We start from the raw sequence: 17,419 nt of genomic DNA, 5'->3' as shown, positions 1-17,419 counted from the left end.
CGTGTTTCCCGAAAAACAAAGAAGGCGCGATACTGGCCTAGTTCAAAAGGTTGATTTGGCCAATCAGGGACGAAATTTTCTATCTACCACCTTGAGATGCACATTCATCATCGCTCGATGCTCAGCAGAAAAAGCAGCCATCAATGGCCGCCACTATGCAGCATCCACAGTGACATTTATCCTCGTCACGGGTGCTTCTTCAACTGGTAACGCATACGGTAGAGCCATATTCTGTAGTGTAATCGTAACCTCACCAGTCCTTGGATGAAAGGTTTTTGTCTCTGGTCACCATCTCTCCACCAATTATGCGATCATAGCATGATCAAGTGGTGTGTATCCTGCAGCAATAACACCACAAAACCCTGCCTTCAATAAGTAACGACATTCCCTCATGCAACAATTGTCTCTTTATGTGAGCCTTAAATTCACCATCGTACCGTCAACACATCAATGACTCACATGTCCCATTATACCAGATGTCCTGACTACGGTGGTCAAGTTGTCCTACAAGAACACTGGAATAAGAAGGACCCGGATGCACGGTAGGCGCATCCCTGACACCTGAGTGTACAATGCAAATGATGACAAGACATCAATAAAAATACATGAAAGACCTATCACTTACAAAAGCAATTCATAATTTATTTTCTTTTTTTAGTAAATCACGAGAAGTAGCATTCAAAAACGTAATATATTCATGTAAAGTGCAGTGTACTTCTAATGGATGAATTGATCACCAACCTCCAAAATCTGGACTTGTATATGTGCCTTCCATAGTAGCCAAATCCAACCATTATAAGCATGATCATTGTTATAACAAGCCTTTCAATCCTTTGCTACTTTCTATGTGATCTTTTTAGATTGATTCTCTTTCACCCTTGTTTCAATTATTCCCATAACTTCTGTTTTATTCTTCTTCAGAAAGAGAGACATCTCCTTCTTTTTAAAGGGCCTATTGAGCCCTCTAATGTTCTCTGTGCAGATAATCATGGGGGTTGTAACTGGTTTGTGCCACTCTCCCCCATTTCTGCTGGAGTATGACTCTGAGTCAGTATTTCAAATCTGTTGGTGGCTCTCCACTGGTTTGTAGAGCAACTAGCTTGGTTAGCATTTGAAGAATGAGCACTTCGCTCACCATCAGCAATTCTTTTTCCATGATTTTGCTGGCCTGGACTCTTTGAGGGTACTGATAGAACAGGAAAGTGTTGGTCTACTAGGGGAAACGCAGTATCCTGTGTCTTATCTGCAGCAGCCTGTTCTTGAGGAGCAACTTGATCAATTCCAATTTTAGTCTGCTCCTTGGCCACCCTTTTAGAAACGACCTTCCTCCTTCTCCTGGCTCTTCTCTTATTCTTAGGTTGTTCTATAAAATCTTCTTTTTCCTCCTGTGTTTTTCTTTCAGCATTCATCAGGAGCATGGCCAAATTTAGCAAAATCAACACAATACTTAGGCTTCCAGTCATAGTCTATATCCTGATGAATCACACCAGATGGGGTATGAATCTCAATACAACTAGGGAGGGGGTGAGCTATATCTGTTTCTACTAACACTCTAGCATAGGAAATGCGATGCATCTCAGCTGTACATAGATCAGTGTACAGAGGTTTACCGATTACACTGGCCAATTTACTCAGTGATTCAGTAGACTAGTAGCCAACAGGAAGACCAGGAAATTTCGCCCATAGCGGAATAACATTCAAGCGATCAGAATCAAAAACAAAGTCAGCAGTCAAATTCTTCAATATAAACGGCGTATTATGATACGTTTAGGGTCCAGCATGCATAACATGATCCCTGTCAGATATAGAATCAAATCGGAATATGTAATAGCCATCATCATGGTCTAGGATTTTGGGTTTGGTGACGAAATTCCAAACATTCTCCACATAATTCTCCATAGATTTGACATATGGAGTATCACCCAATAAATACCCCAATCAGAGATGACCTCCAGTACTCATCTTTTTCTCTAATATCCTCCTCAATGATTTGAACGACAAAAGTGTCACCAATAGCAGGAGGGATATAGGTGAGTGGCTTACCCATTTGTGAGCTATGATTCCGCTGGTAGGGTTTTTCCTCCTTTGGGGAATCGTCCTTCAAACCTGATTGTTCCACCATCGAAGGAGATGCCGCAGCAGTAGGACTAGGTTTCGTAGAGTTTGCAACTTCAGAAAATTGGAGCCGACGAGGAATTTCAATCCCTGTTCTTCTCACAAGTCGTTTTCCAGCTGGGTCGGGTTGAATCTCAGTTTTCTCCACACTTTCCGGTTCTTCAAGGATGGGTTGAAATTTCAGAGGCAAGAAGCTACCGAACGTTAATGGACGCATATGTTGTTGAATCCCACTCGCCGGTGTTATTAGAGCAGACATCACCGCCGGCGTAGGTACAGTGGAGAGTGTAGAAGTCATTTTCTTTCAGTCCGTGTACGTTAGCAAATCTCGCTAGACGTGCGCCGAGAGGAAAAAACATGACTCAAAAGAGAGGATCATCAACATTTTTCACTATACAAATTATTCAATACTACAAATTTGTCACTATACTAAATATTCATTAGTTAAAACTTTTCCACTACTAGAAACCTTACTACTTGAAAAGGGAAGTAATTTTCACTTATACAGTAATTAAGCAAAAAAATCAGTATTTATAATTTTTATTTCATACAAATCAGTAACTTTAATACAAATTTTTCATACGTATCAGTATTTTTCTCAATAGTTAACAATTAAAGCATACAATCAATCAATATTAACATAATGGTGTTTAGAATTTAGGAAAAACACACACAACCTAACTTGTTGAAAAGCCGTTTTTCCCAATCAAAAAGTTGATAAAAATGCAAAATTCACGGATTTAAATGTTCCTCGTCCTTCAAGGCACGCTGTAGATATTTCTTTTTACGGATTATCGGGTTGTTTTGGGAGGAATTAGAAGTAGAAAAACGGGGACAACAATGGCGTGATACTGGCCTATCGCCTTCAAAAAGCTAATTTGCCCTGTCAAATCAGCAGATTGAAGGCGCAACTACACTGTAGCACCTTTTATTTTTTAAAATTCAAACTGAAGGCGCGAAGCTGGTGTAGCACCTTCAGTGTATGCAGAACTTAACGTTCCGTCTTTTTTTCGACATTAATTTGGCACATTAAAGGCGCGATGTTTGCCTTACGTTTTCACCATTTATGTCAACAAGTTTCTGACAGCATCATTTATTGGATTTGGGTCACCTTTTGCCTCATTTCAAGAATTCCTTCTAGATATTCAATAGAGAATGGAAGTGCTGGTTTTTATTTTTATGAGTATTGTACAGTTTTAACATTGTAAGTAAAGGAAGTTTGCGTCATAGTTGAGCTATTTAAATGTAGATGGTGGCAAGGACTAAGTCGCAGAGAAGTGCTACCAGATTAAATGGTTTAGGTCAATAATAACTTTGCTGTGAACAGATAAATTGATTAGGTAGATGAACTGTGCTTTGTCTTTGTTGAGCTATATGAAAACAGTTGTTGATACAGGATTACGTCGGAGGGAAGTGCTATCAGAGTAAATGAGTTGGTAATAAAGAAAACCTTTGATCCAGAATTACAAATATTCTAAAGAGAAAAATACATATCAGAAATCTTTGATGCATATATTTTGCAATTCATAGTCTGCCTTACTGAAACTCTTACCAAAGTTGATCAGATCTTATGATGTCATTATTCACTTCCATAATCCTAACTCTTCTTCTTGGTTATCATAAATAGTAATTTTCTTTTGTATATCATTGCTAGTTTGCTAGATGAGTAAGTTAAATTAAGCTGTGTGAGGGGAAGTAGTCTGTGTTATGCGCGACATCTTTGTATGAATGCGGCCGGTTATATTTGAGGAGTCCTGCAATTCACTCACTGGTTCGTAACATTTACACTTGCTTCTATATGGTCTAGTTCCAATTGATTCCTTTGGAAACAGTGCAGGAATTACTGAAGGCTTTTCCATGTGCGGTGGTGATTTTGTCGAGGTTTATAGTGATCCAAGCCAAGGAGGTATGGTAGCTTGTAGCATCTCCTTCGTCTGAGGATATAGTAAATTAGAGAGGAATCCTCCAATCTTGTGGCTCGCACTTATCTTATTTCAATTTATGCTACTTCAAATTTAGTCTACTGCTTATCTTATTTGTGGGTTATTTCTATGTGATGTTTGATGTAGAAATATATAAAAATATGTAGATATTAGCTTCAGGACCTTAATATATACCATCTAATCTTTTCACTCCACAGGATTTAGACACGAGATAATGCTCTTTATACTGACCTAGGTTACATTTTAGCTTATTCGAGGAAAATGTATTTCGACATTTCATCTATACCTTGTGGAAATGAGAGCTGTAATTTGGGTATACATATACATGCATCTTAATGGGCCCCAAAGTTACGTTTCGTGCTCACATATCAGCTCATTAGAATCGCTATTCATGTTGATTGTTTCATGACCTTTTGTCTTATGCTAACAATAATCAGTTTGTGAAAATAATCTAAAACATGCTTCAGCTAATAGGGGATATTGTAGAAGAATTGCTCCTTTAATGTTTCACCATTTGTAGAAGTTAGAAAGTGGTAATATTCCAGCTCAAAAAAAGAAATTAGGAATGTAGTAGAGTATTACCAATCGGAGCATCAACTATGTTCTTGTCCTCATTGAAAATCTCTTCTCGTAAAATTGCCATGCATCTATTTGGTTCTTTTCTTGGTTGTGGTTTTTTTTTTTTTTTTTTTTTGTGTGTGTGTGGGTGGGGTGTGGGTGGGGGTGGGGTGGGGGTTCTGATGGATTCAAATGTAATTTGCTTCATAATGTATTCCTTATAGATATGTTTTAGTCATTATAATTCATTAGCTGGGTAACATTATAATGGAAGCTGTTCTTATCAGATTAATTATGTGCAGGCGTTTGGGATGCAGTTGTCACTTGTTTCTTCCTAGACACTGCCCATAACATTGTTGAGTATATTGAGATAATATCAGAAGTCCTGAAAGATGGTGGAGTAAGCAATTTAGCTCAGCATTTTTCAATTTTTTTTTGTCATTTATTTGTCCATTTCTGATGTATTTCTTTTGACTAGTGATCCGCTTGCCTTACAGGTTTGGATAAACCTGGGGCCCTTGCTTTATCATTTTGCAGATATGTATAGTCAGGAAGATGTAAGCTCTATGTCCACAAAATCAAATAATTGGCTGTATGTTTTATACTTAGATATGGATGATATACTTGTTTTTCTGCTCCTTCTCCCCCCTCCCCCAAAATATCCAGGAAATGTCAATCGAACTGAGCTTGGAGGATGTGAAAAGGGTTGCTCTTCAGTATGGATTTATCTTCGAGGTAGTCTCAGCTTTTTCTGAACGTTTGCATGGCTTGCATCATTTTTTTTTTTAGGATTGAGCTCTTCATTTTTATTGCAGAAAGAATCAACTATCGAGACAACATACACTACAAACTCACGGTCAATGATGCAAGTAAGTCTTTATAATTTTGGCAATCTGTACTGAAGATGAAGCAAATAGGTTCGCATCTTGAAATATTTAGTTTTTTGAGTCTAATACTCTTTATCAAGAACGGGAAATTCATGTTTGACTCAAATCACAGTTAATGAGTTGGATCGTTTTGCTCCATACCATGGTAGTTTGCTTAACTAACAATTTATAGATAGATGCGTGGAAAGAGAAAAGAAGGGACAAAACTCTTATTAGAATTGGTGATTAACAACATACAACAGGACTACCTATAAAAAAACAATAAGGTGTGCTCATATGGGAGTTTCAGGCTACGTGAAATTAGGAATGTATTAATTCTTGGGATTTCTAATAATAGTAATTAAGAGTATTTTACATGATATTTTTTATGATTCTCTCGTCTTTCAAGTTTCAACAATAACATAACCATTGAGAATATTATGCATAATATTAGTTCTCTTGACTCATCATATACCTTAATTAGAATACATTTTATTGTGAAGTCAATACGTTGTTTGGCTGCAATTTGGGTTTTTTTGGTGGGGTGGGGTGGGGGGGGGGTGGAGGGGGCAAGGTTGAAGAATAAAATAATTGGCAGATTTGTGTTATATTAATCAATCAATTCCAGACCAGCTAGGATCAGCTAGATGTATCATTTATGTAAATAATGAGAAAGAAGAGATGTTGAGAGTACAGATTGGTAAATGTTAGGCCTAATAAAAAATGCTCCCAGACACATTTCCCGAGACACTCTCTCTCCTACTTCCTAGGACTGTAGAATAACCTTTTCCGGTGTGATCCTCCACCGGATTTCCCTCCCTTTCTTTCTTTCATTTCCCAGATTTCATCTCTTGTGATCTTCTTTAACTCATCCATTATTATGGGTAGCAACAGGATTTATTATAATGCAGGTTTTAAATCCTTTGACATCACAAAAAATTGTTTTAGATCTGAAGTATTCGAATGGGTTGAACGTAGCAGGAAACTGATGAGGATAGCAAATGTGTATCAAAGTTATGAAATGGGTGACAAAGGTATTTAATGTGGCATCTAAGGAGCACAGCAGGGCAATAAGGAGATGGAATATGAAAGACCATTATGCAGAATTTTATTGCAATCTTAAATACAATGAATATGGTAGGTACATCAGCTTTATTGCCATACAAGGGGAGAACAGGTCCGTCATTATTACACCGGAAATCTCATTAAACGCAGGGCGGGGAGACATAGCTCAAACAATCCAAAGACTCATAAATATCCCAGAAAAAGAAAGGAATGTTCAGATTGTGAGAAACCCCCAGCTGGAGTCATCCTATACTGAAGCAGTCAGAACCAACAGATGGTCATCAGAAGGAACGAAATCCTCCCCAATCAAAATCAACAGGTCCAAAGTTATAATCCCTGGAGGCTCAGAATTATCGGACAAAGATGTGTTGCGTAGGTGCATAGTAGGTAAAGTTATGATTTCCATGAAGGAGACTCCAACATTGAACGATATCAGGAGATGGGCTTGCAACACATGGAAATCCACCATCAGTGTAAACGTGCATGAGATGAATGATTCCCAATTTTTATTTGAACTTCCTTCAAGGAAGGATGCAAAACATGTTCTTATGGGAGAATGGCACTGGAAGAAGTCCAAAGTGATTCTTGATGGGTGGAAACCTACTACTGGCTGCTGGTCAGAAGAGATGGAGCGTGATTGGGTGTGGATTAGGCTTTTGGGACTGACTGTTAATCTATGGTCAGAGAAAGTGTTCAAAACAATAGGTGACCAATGTGGGGGATGGATCGAAACGGAGGAGGAGACAACACTCAAAAACCATCTACGATGGGAAAGAATAAAAGTGAAGGGAGACGAAGCAAGGTACCAAGAGATATACAGGTGGAAAGCGATGGGTTTTTGTACAAAATCCCCATCTGGTATGAAGTTCCGGCGACGGTGACGGCTGTCTTGCGGGATGATGATGATGGAGGGCAAGGTCTGATGGTTAATAGGGGAAGGCAAGGTCTGTTGGTTAATAGGGGAAATCCTCTGGGAAAGGGGATTTATTCAGTGCAGCAGTCCCTTGGTCACGTGGGCACATCGAAGGAAGGGGAGAGTTTTAAAAAACTGGCACGTGTGCCAGAGTCACGTGAGGTCGGCACTAGGTCTTTAATTGAAGTTTTGGGCCACAAACAATTAATTAGTTTGGGCCCAAAATTGACAGATCCATCAATTGATATATCTGTTGCAAAGGCCCAAATCAATTAGCCCAATCTGAGGACCCTTTTTTAAAAGATCCTCTGCTAATTGAGATACAGGCTATTGTAGCGGACTCTTCATTGGAAAATAACGCGAAGGAAATAACGCTGGCAACAGAGGTCGACACTCTCGAGGGAACTGACGAGGAGAATCTTCCGACTCAAGCTGACAAAGAAAAGGCCATGGTGATAATCACTGACAAGGAACACTCATCGACAGACACAGGAAATTGACACCATGTAGATTGGGGAGGGGAGTACAATTGGGGACTGGGCCATAGAAGAAGGTCTACCTCTAAATTCACTAGCCAAGGAAGAAGAGAAGGATCCAGATTTTGATACACCAATTTGGGTGCATCAAAATATCATCAGATTGAGCAAAGAGTTCGGGGTGGAATTTCAAGGGTGTGAGAAAGAAGCACTTCAGTTATTTATGAAATTTGATGGCAAGAGGCGAGCTTCAATGGAGCCAACAATGATGACAATGGAGGCAGTCACCCCAAAAAAGAAAAAAACAAAGAAGTGAGAAACTTAGATATTGGGAGCAAGTTCAAAAGCAATGGTACTAGAAGGGGGGGGGGGGTATCTTGTCATTGATAGTAAATGATGATTAAAATTGTATCCTGGAATGTTAGGGGTTTAAATAGATTTAGAAAGAGGGAGTTGATCAAAACATGGTTCATAGCTGGAAGGCAGAAGTATATTGCTTCCAAGAGACCAAGATAGAAGGGGAAATCAGGGAATTAGTTAGAGAATTATGGGCCATATAGGTGGGTGGAATTTGCTCAGTTAGAAGCAAGTGGAACTAGGGGGGTATCCTTATCATGTGGGACAATAGGGTATGGGAAGGGGAGATTAGTAGCTTGGGTATGTATTCCATCACATGTAAGTTCAGTGGCAAGTCACAAGAGTTTGTTTGGCACTTATCTAGTATATATGCTCCTAATGACAGAGTTGAAAGAAAAGAAGTATGGTGGGAGGTAGGTGCTGCTAGGGGTTTATTCACTGCACCTTGGGTAGTGTGTGGGGATTTCAACACTGTTAGGTTTCCGAGAAGAAGAATTGTAACAGCTTCACCAGATCGATGGGTGAATTTACATAATTCATCGAGGATATGGGGTTAGTGGACTTGCAACTGCTAGGAGGGAAGTTTACTTGGAAGAAAGGGGGTTAATCATAATATTGCTGCTAGGTTGGATAGGTTCCTGGTTTCCGAGGAATGAGATGAAGGCTTTAGAAATATTAAACAGTCAATCCTGCACAGGGTCACTTCAGATCACTCACCTTTGATGCTACAATGTGGGAATTGGGAATTAGTGAAATCTTATTTCAAATTCGAGAATTGGTGGCTGCTGATTGAAGGCTTCAAGGACAGAATTAAAAACTGGTGAGATTCTTTCTCTTGTGCTGGTAGACCTGATTATGTTCTTGCTTTCAAACTAAAAGCCTTGAAAGAGAAACTTAAAGAGTGGAGCAAATCAACGCAAGGTAACTTGAATATGAAGAAATTGAACATCCTCGGCCAACTTGCTGAACTTGAGGAGATTCAAGAGTTGAGGATCCAGAATGATGAAGAGATACATAAAAAAGCTACCCTACAAATACTAGAAAGGAGGAGATAGCATGGAGGCAAAGGTCCAGAGCTATTTGGTTGAAAGAAGGAGATACAAATACTAAGTTTTCCCATAGAATTGCTAATGCTCATAAAAGGTACAATAACATTGATAAGTTACTAGTTAATAAGGAGACTGTGGAGAATCCTGAAGACACCAAGAAGGAGATAGTCAACTTTTACCAAAACCTATACACAGAGGCTGAGGAGTAGAGACCACAATGTAATCTAAGGGAATGCCCAATCATTAGTCTAAAGGATAACCAGACGCTACTGAGCACCTTTGAACCACAGGAAATTTGGGAGAGTGTCAAAGCATGTGCAGGGGACAAGGCTCCTGGCCCCGATGGTTATACTATGGCTTTCTACATTCAATGATGGGAAGTCATTAGCCCAGATGTGATTGTTGCTGTCCAGAATTTTCAAGTAAATGGAGTCTTCGAAAAAAGTTTCAATGCCACCTTTGTGGCTTTAATTCCTAAGAAAGTGGGAGCCAAGGAATTGAAAGACTTTAGACCTATTAGTTTGATAGGCAATATCTATAAAATAATCTCAAAGATTTTGATAGAGAGACTCAAAAAAGTGATGTGCAAACTGGTGGACACTCCACAGATGGCTTTTATCAAAGGCAGCAAATTATGGATGCTATTCTCATTGCTAATGCGTGTGTAGATGCTAGAATGGAGAGCAAAAATTCTGGCATTTTGTGTAAGCTGGACATAGAAAAGGCATATGATCATCTGAATTGGGAGTTTTTGTTGAGAATTATACTGAAGATGGGCTTTGATTAAAGGTGGATCAGCTGGATCAAATTCTGCATCAGCACTATAAAATTCTCCATTCTGATAAATGGTTCACCTGTTGGGTTCTTCCCATCTCAAAGAGGATTGAGACAGGGGGACCTTATTTCACCTTTCTTATTTATTTTTGCAGTGGGAAGTTTAAACAACTTGTTTAAAACTGCCAAAGCTAATAACAAGATTAGGGGTTTCAGGGTGAATTATAGGGAATCAGATCACTTGGAAATTACACATCTGCAATATGCAAATGATACATTGGTGTTTTGTGATGCTAGTAGAGATCAACTGCTATTATTGAGAGTGGTTTTCATTCTTTTTGAAGCTATATATGGATTACACATTAACTGGAACAAGAGTTTTATTTATCCCGTTAATGAAGTAATGGAGATGAATAGCTTGGTGAGAATCCTTGGAGGTAGAATAGGAGTCTTGCCAATAGTTTATTTGGGAATGCCACTTGGGGCAAAAAGCAAATCAAAGGGGATATGGAATGGAGTAGTGCTGTATTCTGGGCCGGGCCCGGGCCTTCGTGGGCCAAACGGGCCGAGCTTCGTGGGCCTGGGCTCTGGCGGTCCCGGGCTTCGTGAGCTCAACGGGTGGAACCGGCCCGTGACGGGCCTAAGCCCACATGGTCCTGGGCTTAACGGGCCGGACTCGTGGGCTTCGCGGGCCTAGCGGGTTTTTTTTTTTAAGGCAATTTCTTGTAGTATCATGGCTATATTAAAAATATATATGTAGTATATATGTAGATCTAATTATTAAAGTGCTTGACGAAAAAGAAAAATAACAAAACAATAGTAAAACACTAAATTGTCATGCATAATATATTGTCTTGTAGTATATATATTGTATCTTATGTATATATATTATAACTTATTACTTATATATTTTCTTGTAGTATATATTGTATGTTATGTATATATATTCTCTTATATATTTTTTTGTAGTATATATTGTATCTTATGTATATATATTCTCTTATATATTTTCTTGTAGTATATATATTGTATCTTATGTATATATATTCTCTTATATATTTTCTTGTAGTATATATATTGTATCTTATGTATATATATTCTCTTATATATTTTCTTGTAGTATATATATTGTATCTTATGTATATATATTCTCTTATATATTTTCTTGTAGTATATATATTGTATCTTATGTATATATATTCTCTTATATATTTTCTTGTAGTATATATATTGTATCTTATGTATATATATTCTCTTATATATTTTCTTGTAGTATATATTGTATGTTATGTATATATTGTAGCTTATAAATAATTCTAAGTAAAGACAAAGAAATATTGCGAAAAGATATTCAAGGGTAGAAGCAATAAATTTTATTACCAAAAATGGCATATCTTTCTTAGTCATCCTTCCCCCAATGGAATGAGCACAACAAGGTACTAATACCACCATTAGAAGGAAAAAAACTAAGGAAGATGTGCCAAAATACAAGTTACATATTAGTCTATGTATTATCTCTAACAAATCTCATAAATCCTTCAAGGTTCGGAGGAGGTTGCGTTGGTGGTGGTGGAAAAGAAGCTTGTTCATCACCACTTCCGGGCGAAGCCGAATCCTCCGCAAGTTCCGCTATCATTTCTTCATAAGCTTCATCTATCGCCGGTTGTGATTCTGCAATTCCAAAGTTTCTTCTTTCCGAGCGGATCCAATCTCTAAACAGTACTGATTTTTCCAAGCTATCCCTCATAGACGCTCTATGATCACCTATTTGCAGTCTTGCTTGACTGAAAGCGCTCTCTGATGCAACAGTTGAAGCTTGAATTGATAAAATATCCCGAGCCATCCTTGCAAGAACAGGAAAATGTTTTTCCCTTGCCTTCCACCATTCCAAAAGATCAAAAGAGCCGTCTGGATTCTCCTTTTCAAGTCCCTGAGACAAATAAACTTGAAGCTCATTTAGATGTGAAGTTTCATCATAATTATCACCTTGAGAACCCCTGAACTCCGTCCAAGATTTAAGAGCTTTTAAGCCCGCAACTCTTTTAGACGATTGTGAGCTAGACGAAGTAGGGGTTGGAATAGTTGGCCTAGCATGCTCTAAGGCAAGTTGATAAGCATTATAAACTGTTTGAGCATTAATTTTAATTGAGGCTTTTGCATCTGCAAGTGTAGCAACTTCCTCATTTGAAAGATCTAAAGCCTTATAAATATTTGAATACCAAAAATGAGGACCTCCCAATTTCATTGTAGGATTTAACATTGCAGCAAGACCATAAATAGGAGGGATAGGAAAAAAATATTTTTTAAACTTTTGTTTCATTTCATTTATAGCAAGTTCATAAATGTCCCCACCCTCACCAAATTCAACAAACAAATCAGATAGTGCTGCAATATAAACTAAACAGTTTGAAATAGTAGGATAATATTGCCCAGAAAATGCATTTGTAGCAATTTGAAAATGTTCTAAAAAATCTAAAAGAATTTTAACATTCGTCCAATCTTGAGTAGTAAGCATTTCATCATCATCCTCACCACCTACCCGAGAATTAAACGTTGCATTAATTGGGTTTCTATATTCATATGCAACTACTAAACTTTCGTACATACAATTCCATCTAGTCGGGCAAGGTTTAGGAACCTTTCTTTCTCTAAGGCCATATTCATCACATTTTTTAAAATACTCTCTAAGTCTACTTCTACGGTTTGAATAAAAAAGCCAATTAAGAGCCATTCTAACCTTTTCAATTTCTATGTTTAAAATTCGCATACCATCACCGACAATTAAATGATAAATATGACAAATACATCTAACATGGAAAATATTAGTAAATGCAGGATTTAGTGTTGTTGTAAGCATGCCTATAGCACTAGTGTTACTAGAAGCATTATCCATAGAAATTGCCATTATTTTATCGCTAAAGCAAAAATATCTACAAATATCTGCAACAGTGTTCAGCCCAAAATGCTAGATTTTAAATATGGCCGTTGGAGAATTTTAATTTTTTTTTTTTAAAATAGCCGTTGGGCCCGTTAGGCCCGCCAGGACCGGCCCAGACCCGTCTGACGGTCCCGGGCTCGTGGGCTAATAGTACAAGACCGGCCCGTCACGGGCTTCTCAGGACCACCAGGACCTGCCCACCGGCCCACCAGGCCCGTTAGGACCGCGGGCCCGGTCCGGTCCGGTTCAGGCCCGACCCACCAAGCAGCCTTAGAATGGAGTAGTTGAGAAATGTGAAAAGAAGTTAGTTAGCTGGAAGAGCCAATATCTATCCTTGGGAGGAAGACTAATTCTTATTAACAGTGTTCTTGATGCCATGCCTACTTACATGATGTCCTTATTTCCAATGCCTGCAAGTGTAGTGAAAAGACTTGATGTTCTGAGAAGAAATTTCCTGTGGCAAGGCAACAGCGAAAAGAACAAAATTCATCCGGTCAGGGATATCCTTACAGCCAACAAGAAGGAAGGGGGAATGGGGATCAGGAATCTGAAAATTCAGAACCAAGGCTTGATGATGAAGTGGTTATAGAGGTTTGCCACAACAGAGCAATCTTTGTGGAAGAATGTAATCAAGGCAAGGTATGAGATGGAAGGAAGTTGGACAACTAATCCTGTAAATAGCCCTTATGGGGTAAGTTTATGGAGGTCTATCAGAAATCTATGGCCAAAGTTCAGTAACAAATCCAGCCTCAAAGTTGGAAATGGAATGAAAACATCTTTTTGGGAAGATAAATGGCTTGGACAAAGAACACTAAAGCAACTCTTTCCGGACATTTACAATCTGAATCAACAACAAGGATCATCTGTTGGAGAGGCAGTGTTTTGGATAGCGTGCTGCGACAAATAGCGACAAGGGCCCGCTTCATTGAGGCGAGAGGCACGCAGCGAAGCACTCGCCTTTTTGATGTGAAGTGACAATTTATACAAAAACATAAAATATTATATACATGTAACTAAAAATTCAATAACAATAATATATTAATAAATATATCATTCAAAAATTAATTGAAACAAAAATTAATTCTACTCTATAAGACTATAAATCTTTATTTGAAAAAACAGAGCAAACAACAGATGCAAAGCAAAGAAAAACAGAGCAAAGAAAGAAAGAAAGAAAGAAGAAGAAAGGAACAACAGAGCTACTGCCTCTGCTCGATGTCCAAAAACAGAACCCAAAAATAAAATAAAGCTCTGGTCGAGAAACACAGCAAAGAAAGAAAGAAAGAAAGAAGAAAAACAGAGCAAAGAAATAAGAAGATAAACAAAGCTGAAAGGGATGATTGAAGAAAGAAAAATAGAGCTGAAAGAGAAGAAAAATAGCGATCATTGAAGAAAAAAGAAAGAAGAAGACAACAATGGTGGTCGACCAAAGCTGAAATAGAAGAAGAAAGGAGAAGAAGAAAAAGAAAAGAAAGAAAGTAACATACCTGAAGTGGTCGCTGATGGCTGATGATGGAAGAAGAAGAAGATGTGAAACCCAAGCCCTAATTTTGTCGCCGAAGGAGAAGTGGTCGCTGCTCATAAGAAGTGAAACCCAAGCCCTAATTTTGGGTTTTAGTACCCGATCGGATCCGTCAAGAACGAGCTGACGACTACAAGGGAAGCAGCTGACTGCAGTCCCCGAGCTCGCAAGCCAAAAAAAAGATCCTGGCGAAGAGAGTCATTATTTGTGTTGCATCTTCGAATTCGAGAGAGGGCTTTCCTCTTATCTCTCAAATTATAGGCATTGAAGCGATCGAGAGAAAGTAAGAAAACTATTGCACACGCCCCCCATTCGCCCTTTACTAATATAATAGAAGGTAAGGCAAAAGCAAGAGTGAAACTACGAGCTAAAAGCAGGCGTGCCCCTTTCGGCGTCTTCCTTTATGTTTCCCTCAAATCAGTACCCCCTCGGTAGTCCCTTTTTATTCAATATCCGTCATGCTAAGAATATGGGGTTTAGGAAGAATACGGGCTTTGTTTCGAGGTTTTCAGGTGTCGAACTCTTTTATTTTCGCCAAGATGCTTTCTCAGCGATCTTTTCTCATCCTGAAAAATTGCTGCCTTTTCTTGAGTTATTTTCAAATAGCGACGCCTCACATCGCCTCCCGCATTGCAGCGCCTCTCGCTACACAAGCAGAGGCACTCGCTTTTCTTCTTCGCAGCGCAACAACCCAGAAATGGAGACATTGTCTCGCCGCGCGTCGCTACACGCCTTTAGCGCTGTAGCACTCACTATTTATAACACTGTGGAGAGGTGTGGATAGGCCAAGGGTGGAATTTCAGTTATAGAAGACTTCGAAATGATTGGGAAATTCACAGGTTGACAGCTTTCTATAACACTCTAGAACAATTCACAGGGACTTCCAACACTGAGGATAGTATGATTTGGCAAGGGGGGTAGAGAAGGCAAGTTCTCTGTTAGATCAACTTACAAGGAGTGTTGGCCTTGGAAGCTGATATGGGAAGTCAAAATCCCATACAAAGTTGCATGTTTTACTTGGCGTTTCGCAAGAGAGGCAATTTTGACACAAGATAATCTCATCAAGAGAGGATATCAGTTGGGCTCTAGATGTTATTATGTGAAGATCATGCAGAGACAGTCAACCATCTTTTTTTGCACTGCGGAGTTACTGTCCAACTATGGAAGATATTCATTAACCTGAGGGGGATTCGATGGGTTATGCCAGGGAGAATCCGGGAAGTTCTAACAAGCTGGAAAAGAGATGGTGAACAATCCAGTCAGAAAGAGAGATGGAAGATTGTCCCTGCTTGTATATGGTGGACAATCTGGAAAGAAAGGAATCAAAGGTGTTTTGAAGACAACCAAAACCCTATACAAAAGTTGAAGATGAGCTGTCCAATGCTCTATTATTTTTGGTGTAAACAGGAGTATTTAGAAGGATGTGAATGTATTTTTGATGTTTTAGATTATTTATGAGATTTTACAGAACTAGAATCTCGTCTGGTATTCCCCCTTGTAATTATGGATGGTTACACTGGTTTAGTGTAGCCCAACTTTCTAATTAATACATATATGTTACTTTTTCAAAAGAAAAAAAAGAGATGTTTGAGAATGAATTGCTTGATTATTCCCTCAAGCATGCTGGGGTTTATATATATAGTGTCTACAAGTATATCTTGCAAGGCCCGTCATCACTGATTATTTCCTGGTGAAATGAGATTTTACAAATGAGAAACTTTGAAGGCTATACATCAGAACTGCAGTAAATTAAACTCTAATTGCGTCATGTCAAGTATAAGTACGTGATCAAATTAAATTAGTGTAGGCATATTCCGCAAAGTTAAGACAAATTCATAGTTTCAAACCCATGCGTGATATATTTGGATCCCTAGTGGTTTAGTGGCAGAATTTCTTAGGTTACAATCAACCAAGAGTCTTGCATCAATGAAAACAATTTTGACTAAAAAAGAAACCTGGTTTGATATTATTAGACATGTGTTCCGTAAAAGTGTGTAACACTTTATCTTACCCTTTGATTGTTAACATTTTCTAGTGTTGAATTTGTCTTCATCTCTCCTTTAAATCCTCCTGTTATGCCAGAGCATGTGGGGTTTTGTTAAAAGTTTGTGGCAAGTTCAATAAAATCTTCACTTTCAATAATTTAGCTTTCCTCCAGGGTAGGGGTAAGGTTAATGTGCACTCTACCCTCCCCAGACTCTACTAGTGGGATTTTACTGGGTTGTGTTGTTGTCAATAACTTAACTATGACTTTTTTGTTACAGAACCTTTTCACTTACATTGTCTTTCTACTAGATTTATTGTTTTCGTTTCCTTTTGAACTTAACCTTGCTTGTTCTTTGGTAGTTCTATACCTCTATCCAACAATTTTGTCTTTTCATTGCAGAACCGGTACTATGCTGCCTTCTGGACGATGCGCAAGAAAACATCAGCAACCCTGTAGTTGTTAAGCTGTCAAGCATCAGCTGTTTGCATCTTTGTGTTGCAGAATACAAAAGAATAGCTTTGATACACTTGTATGCTATCCTAGTCAAGGCATGCGGATTCAGCAAAGCGGAAGAGTTCAAAGTTGCAATTGTACGTGTCAGATTTAAGAGTCTGTTTATTCATTGACCAATTTAAAAGGGATGAAATGGCTATTAAATTTGAGATTGTTCGACTTCATCAATGTATAATAACTATCAGTGTGGTTCATCTCCAAGTTTTCAACTTGACTTATTGATTCAACTTCAACCGCTTATAGGTTGATCCTTTACTCTTCATGGGTTGATTTCACATTGCTTTGATCTAAGCAGATAGTTTTGACTTATCAATTCCAGGAAGCATTCTTTGTTTGTCCTTGA

General features: G+C 38.5%; 1 protein-coding gene across 1 annotated transcript in view; it reads left to right on the top strand.

Annotated features, from left to right (window-relative positions):
* The window catches only part of LOC104214606 (carnosine N-methyltransferase-like), a 32,823-nt gene extending 15,404 nt beyond the window's left edge, over positions 1-17,419 (top strand). The window contains exons 13-18 of the mRNA XM_070146115.1: positions 3,948-4,021; positions 4,919-5,016; positions 5,114-5,173; positions 5,283-5,351; positions 5,432-5,485; positions 16,963-17,419. Coding sequence (XP_070002216.1) covers positions 3,948-4,021; positions 4,919-5,016; positions 5,114-5,173; positions 5,283-5,351; positions 5,432-5,485; positions 16,963-17,019 — 412 coding nt within the window. The 3' untranslated portion in view covers positions 17,020-17,419. The remainder of the gene's footprint in view (positions 1-3,947; positions 4,022-4,918; positions 5,017-5,113; positions 5,174-5,282; positions 5,352-5,431; positions 5,486-16,962) is intronic.

Source organism: Nicotiana sylvestris, chromosome 5, assembly GCF_000393655.2.
Source record: "Nicotiana sylvestris chromosome 5, ASM39365v2, whole genome shotgun sequence".
Taxonomy (NCBI): domain Eukaryota; kingdom Viridiplantae; phylum Streptophyta; class Magnoliopsida; order Solanales; family Solanaceae; genus Nicotiana; species Nicotiana sylvestris.
Note: the sequence above shows the minus strand (reverse complement) of the source record. Positions and strands in the feature narration are given on the sequence as shown.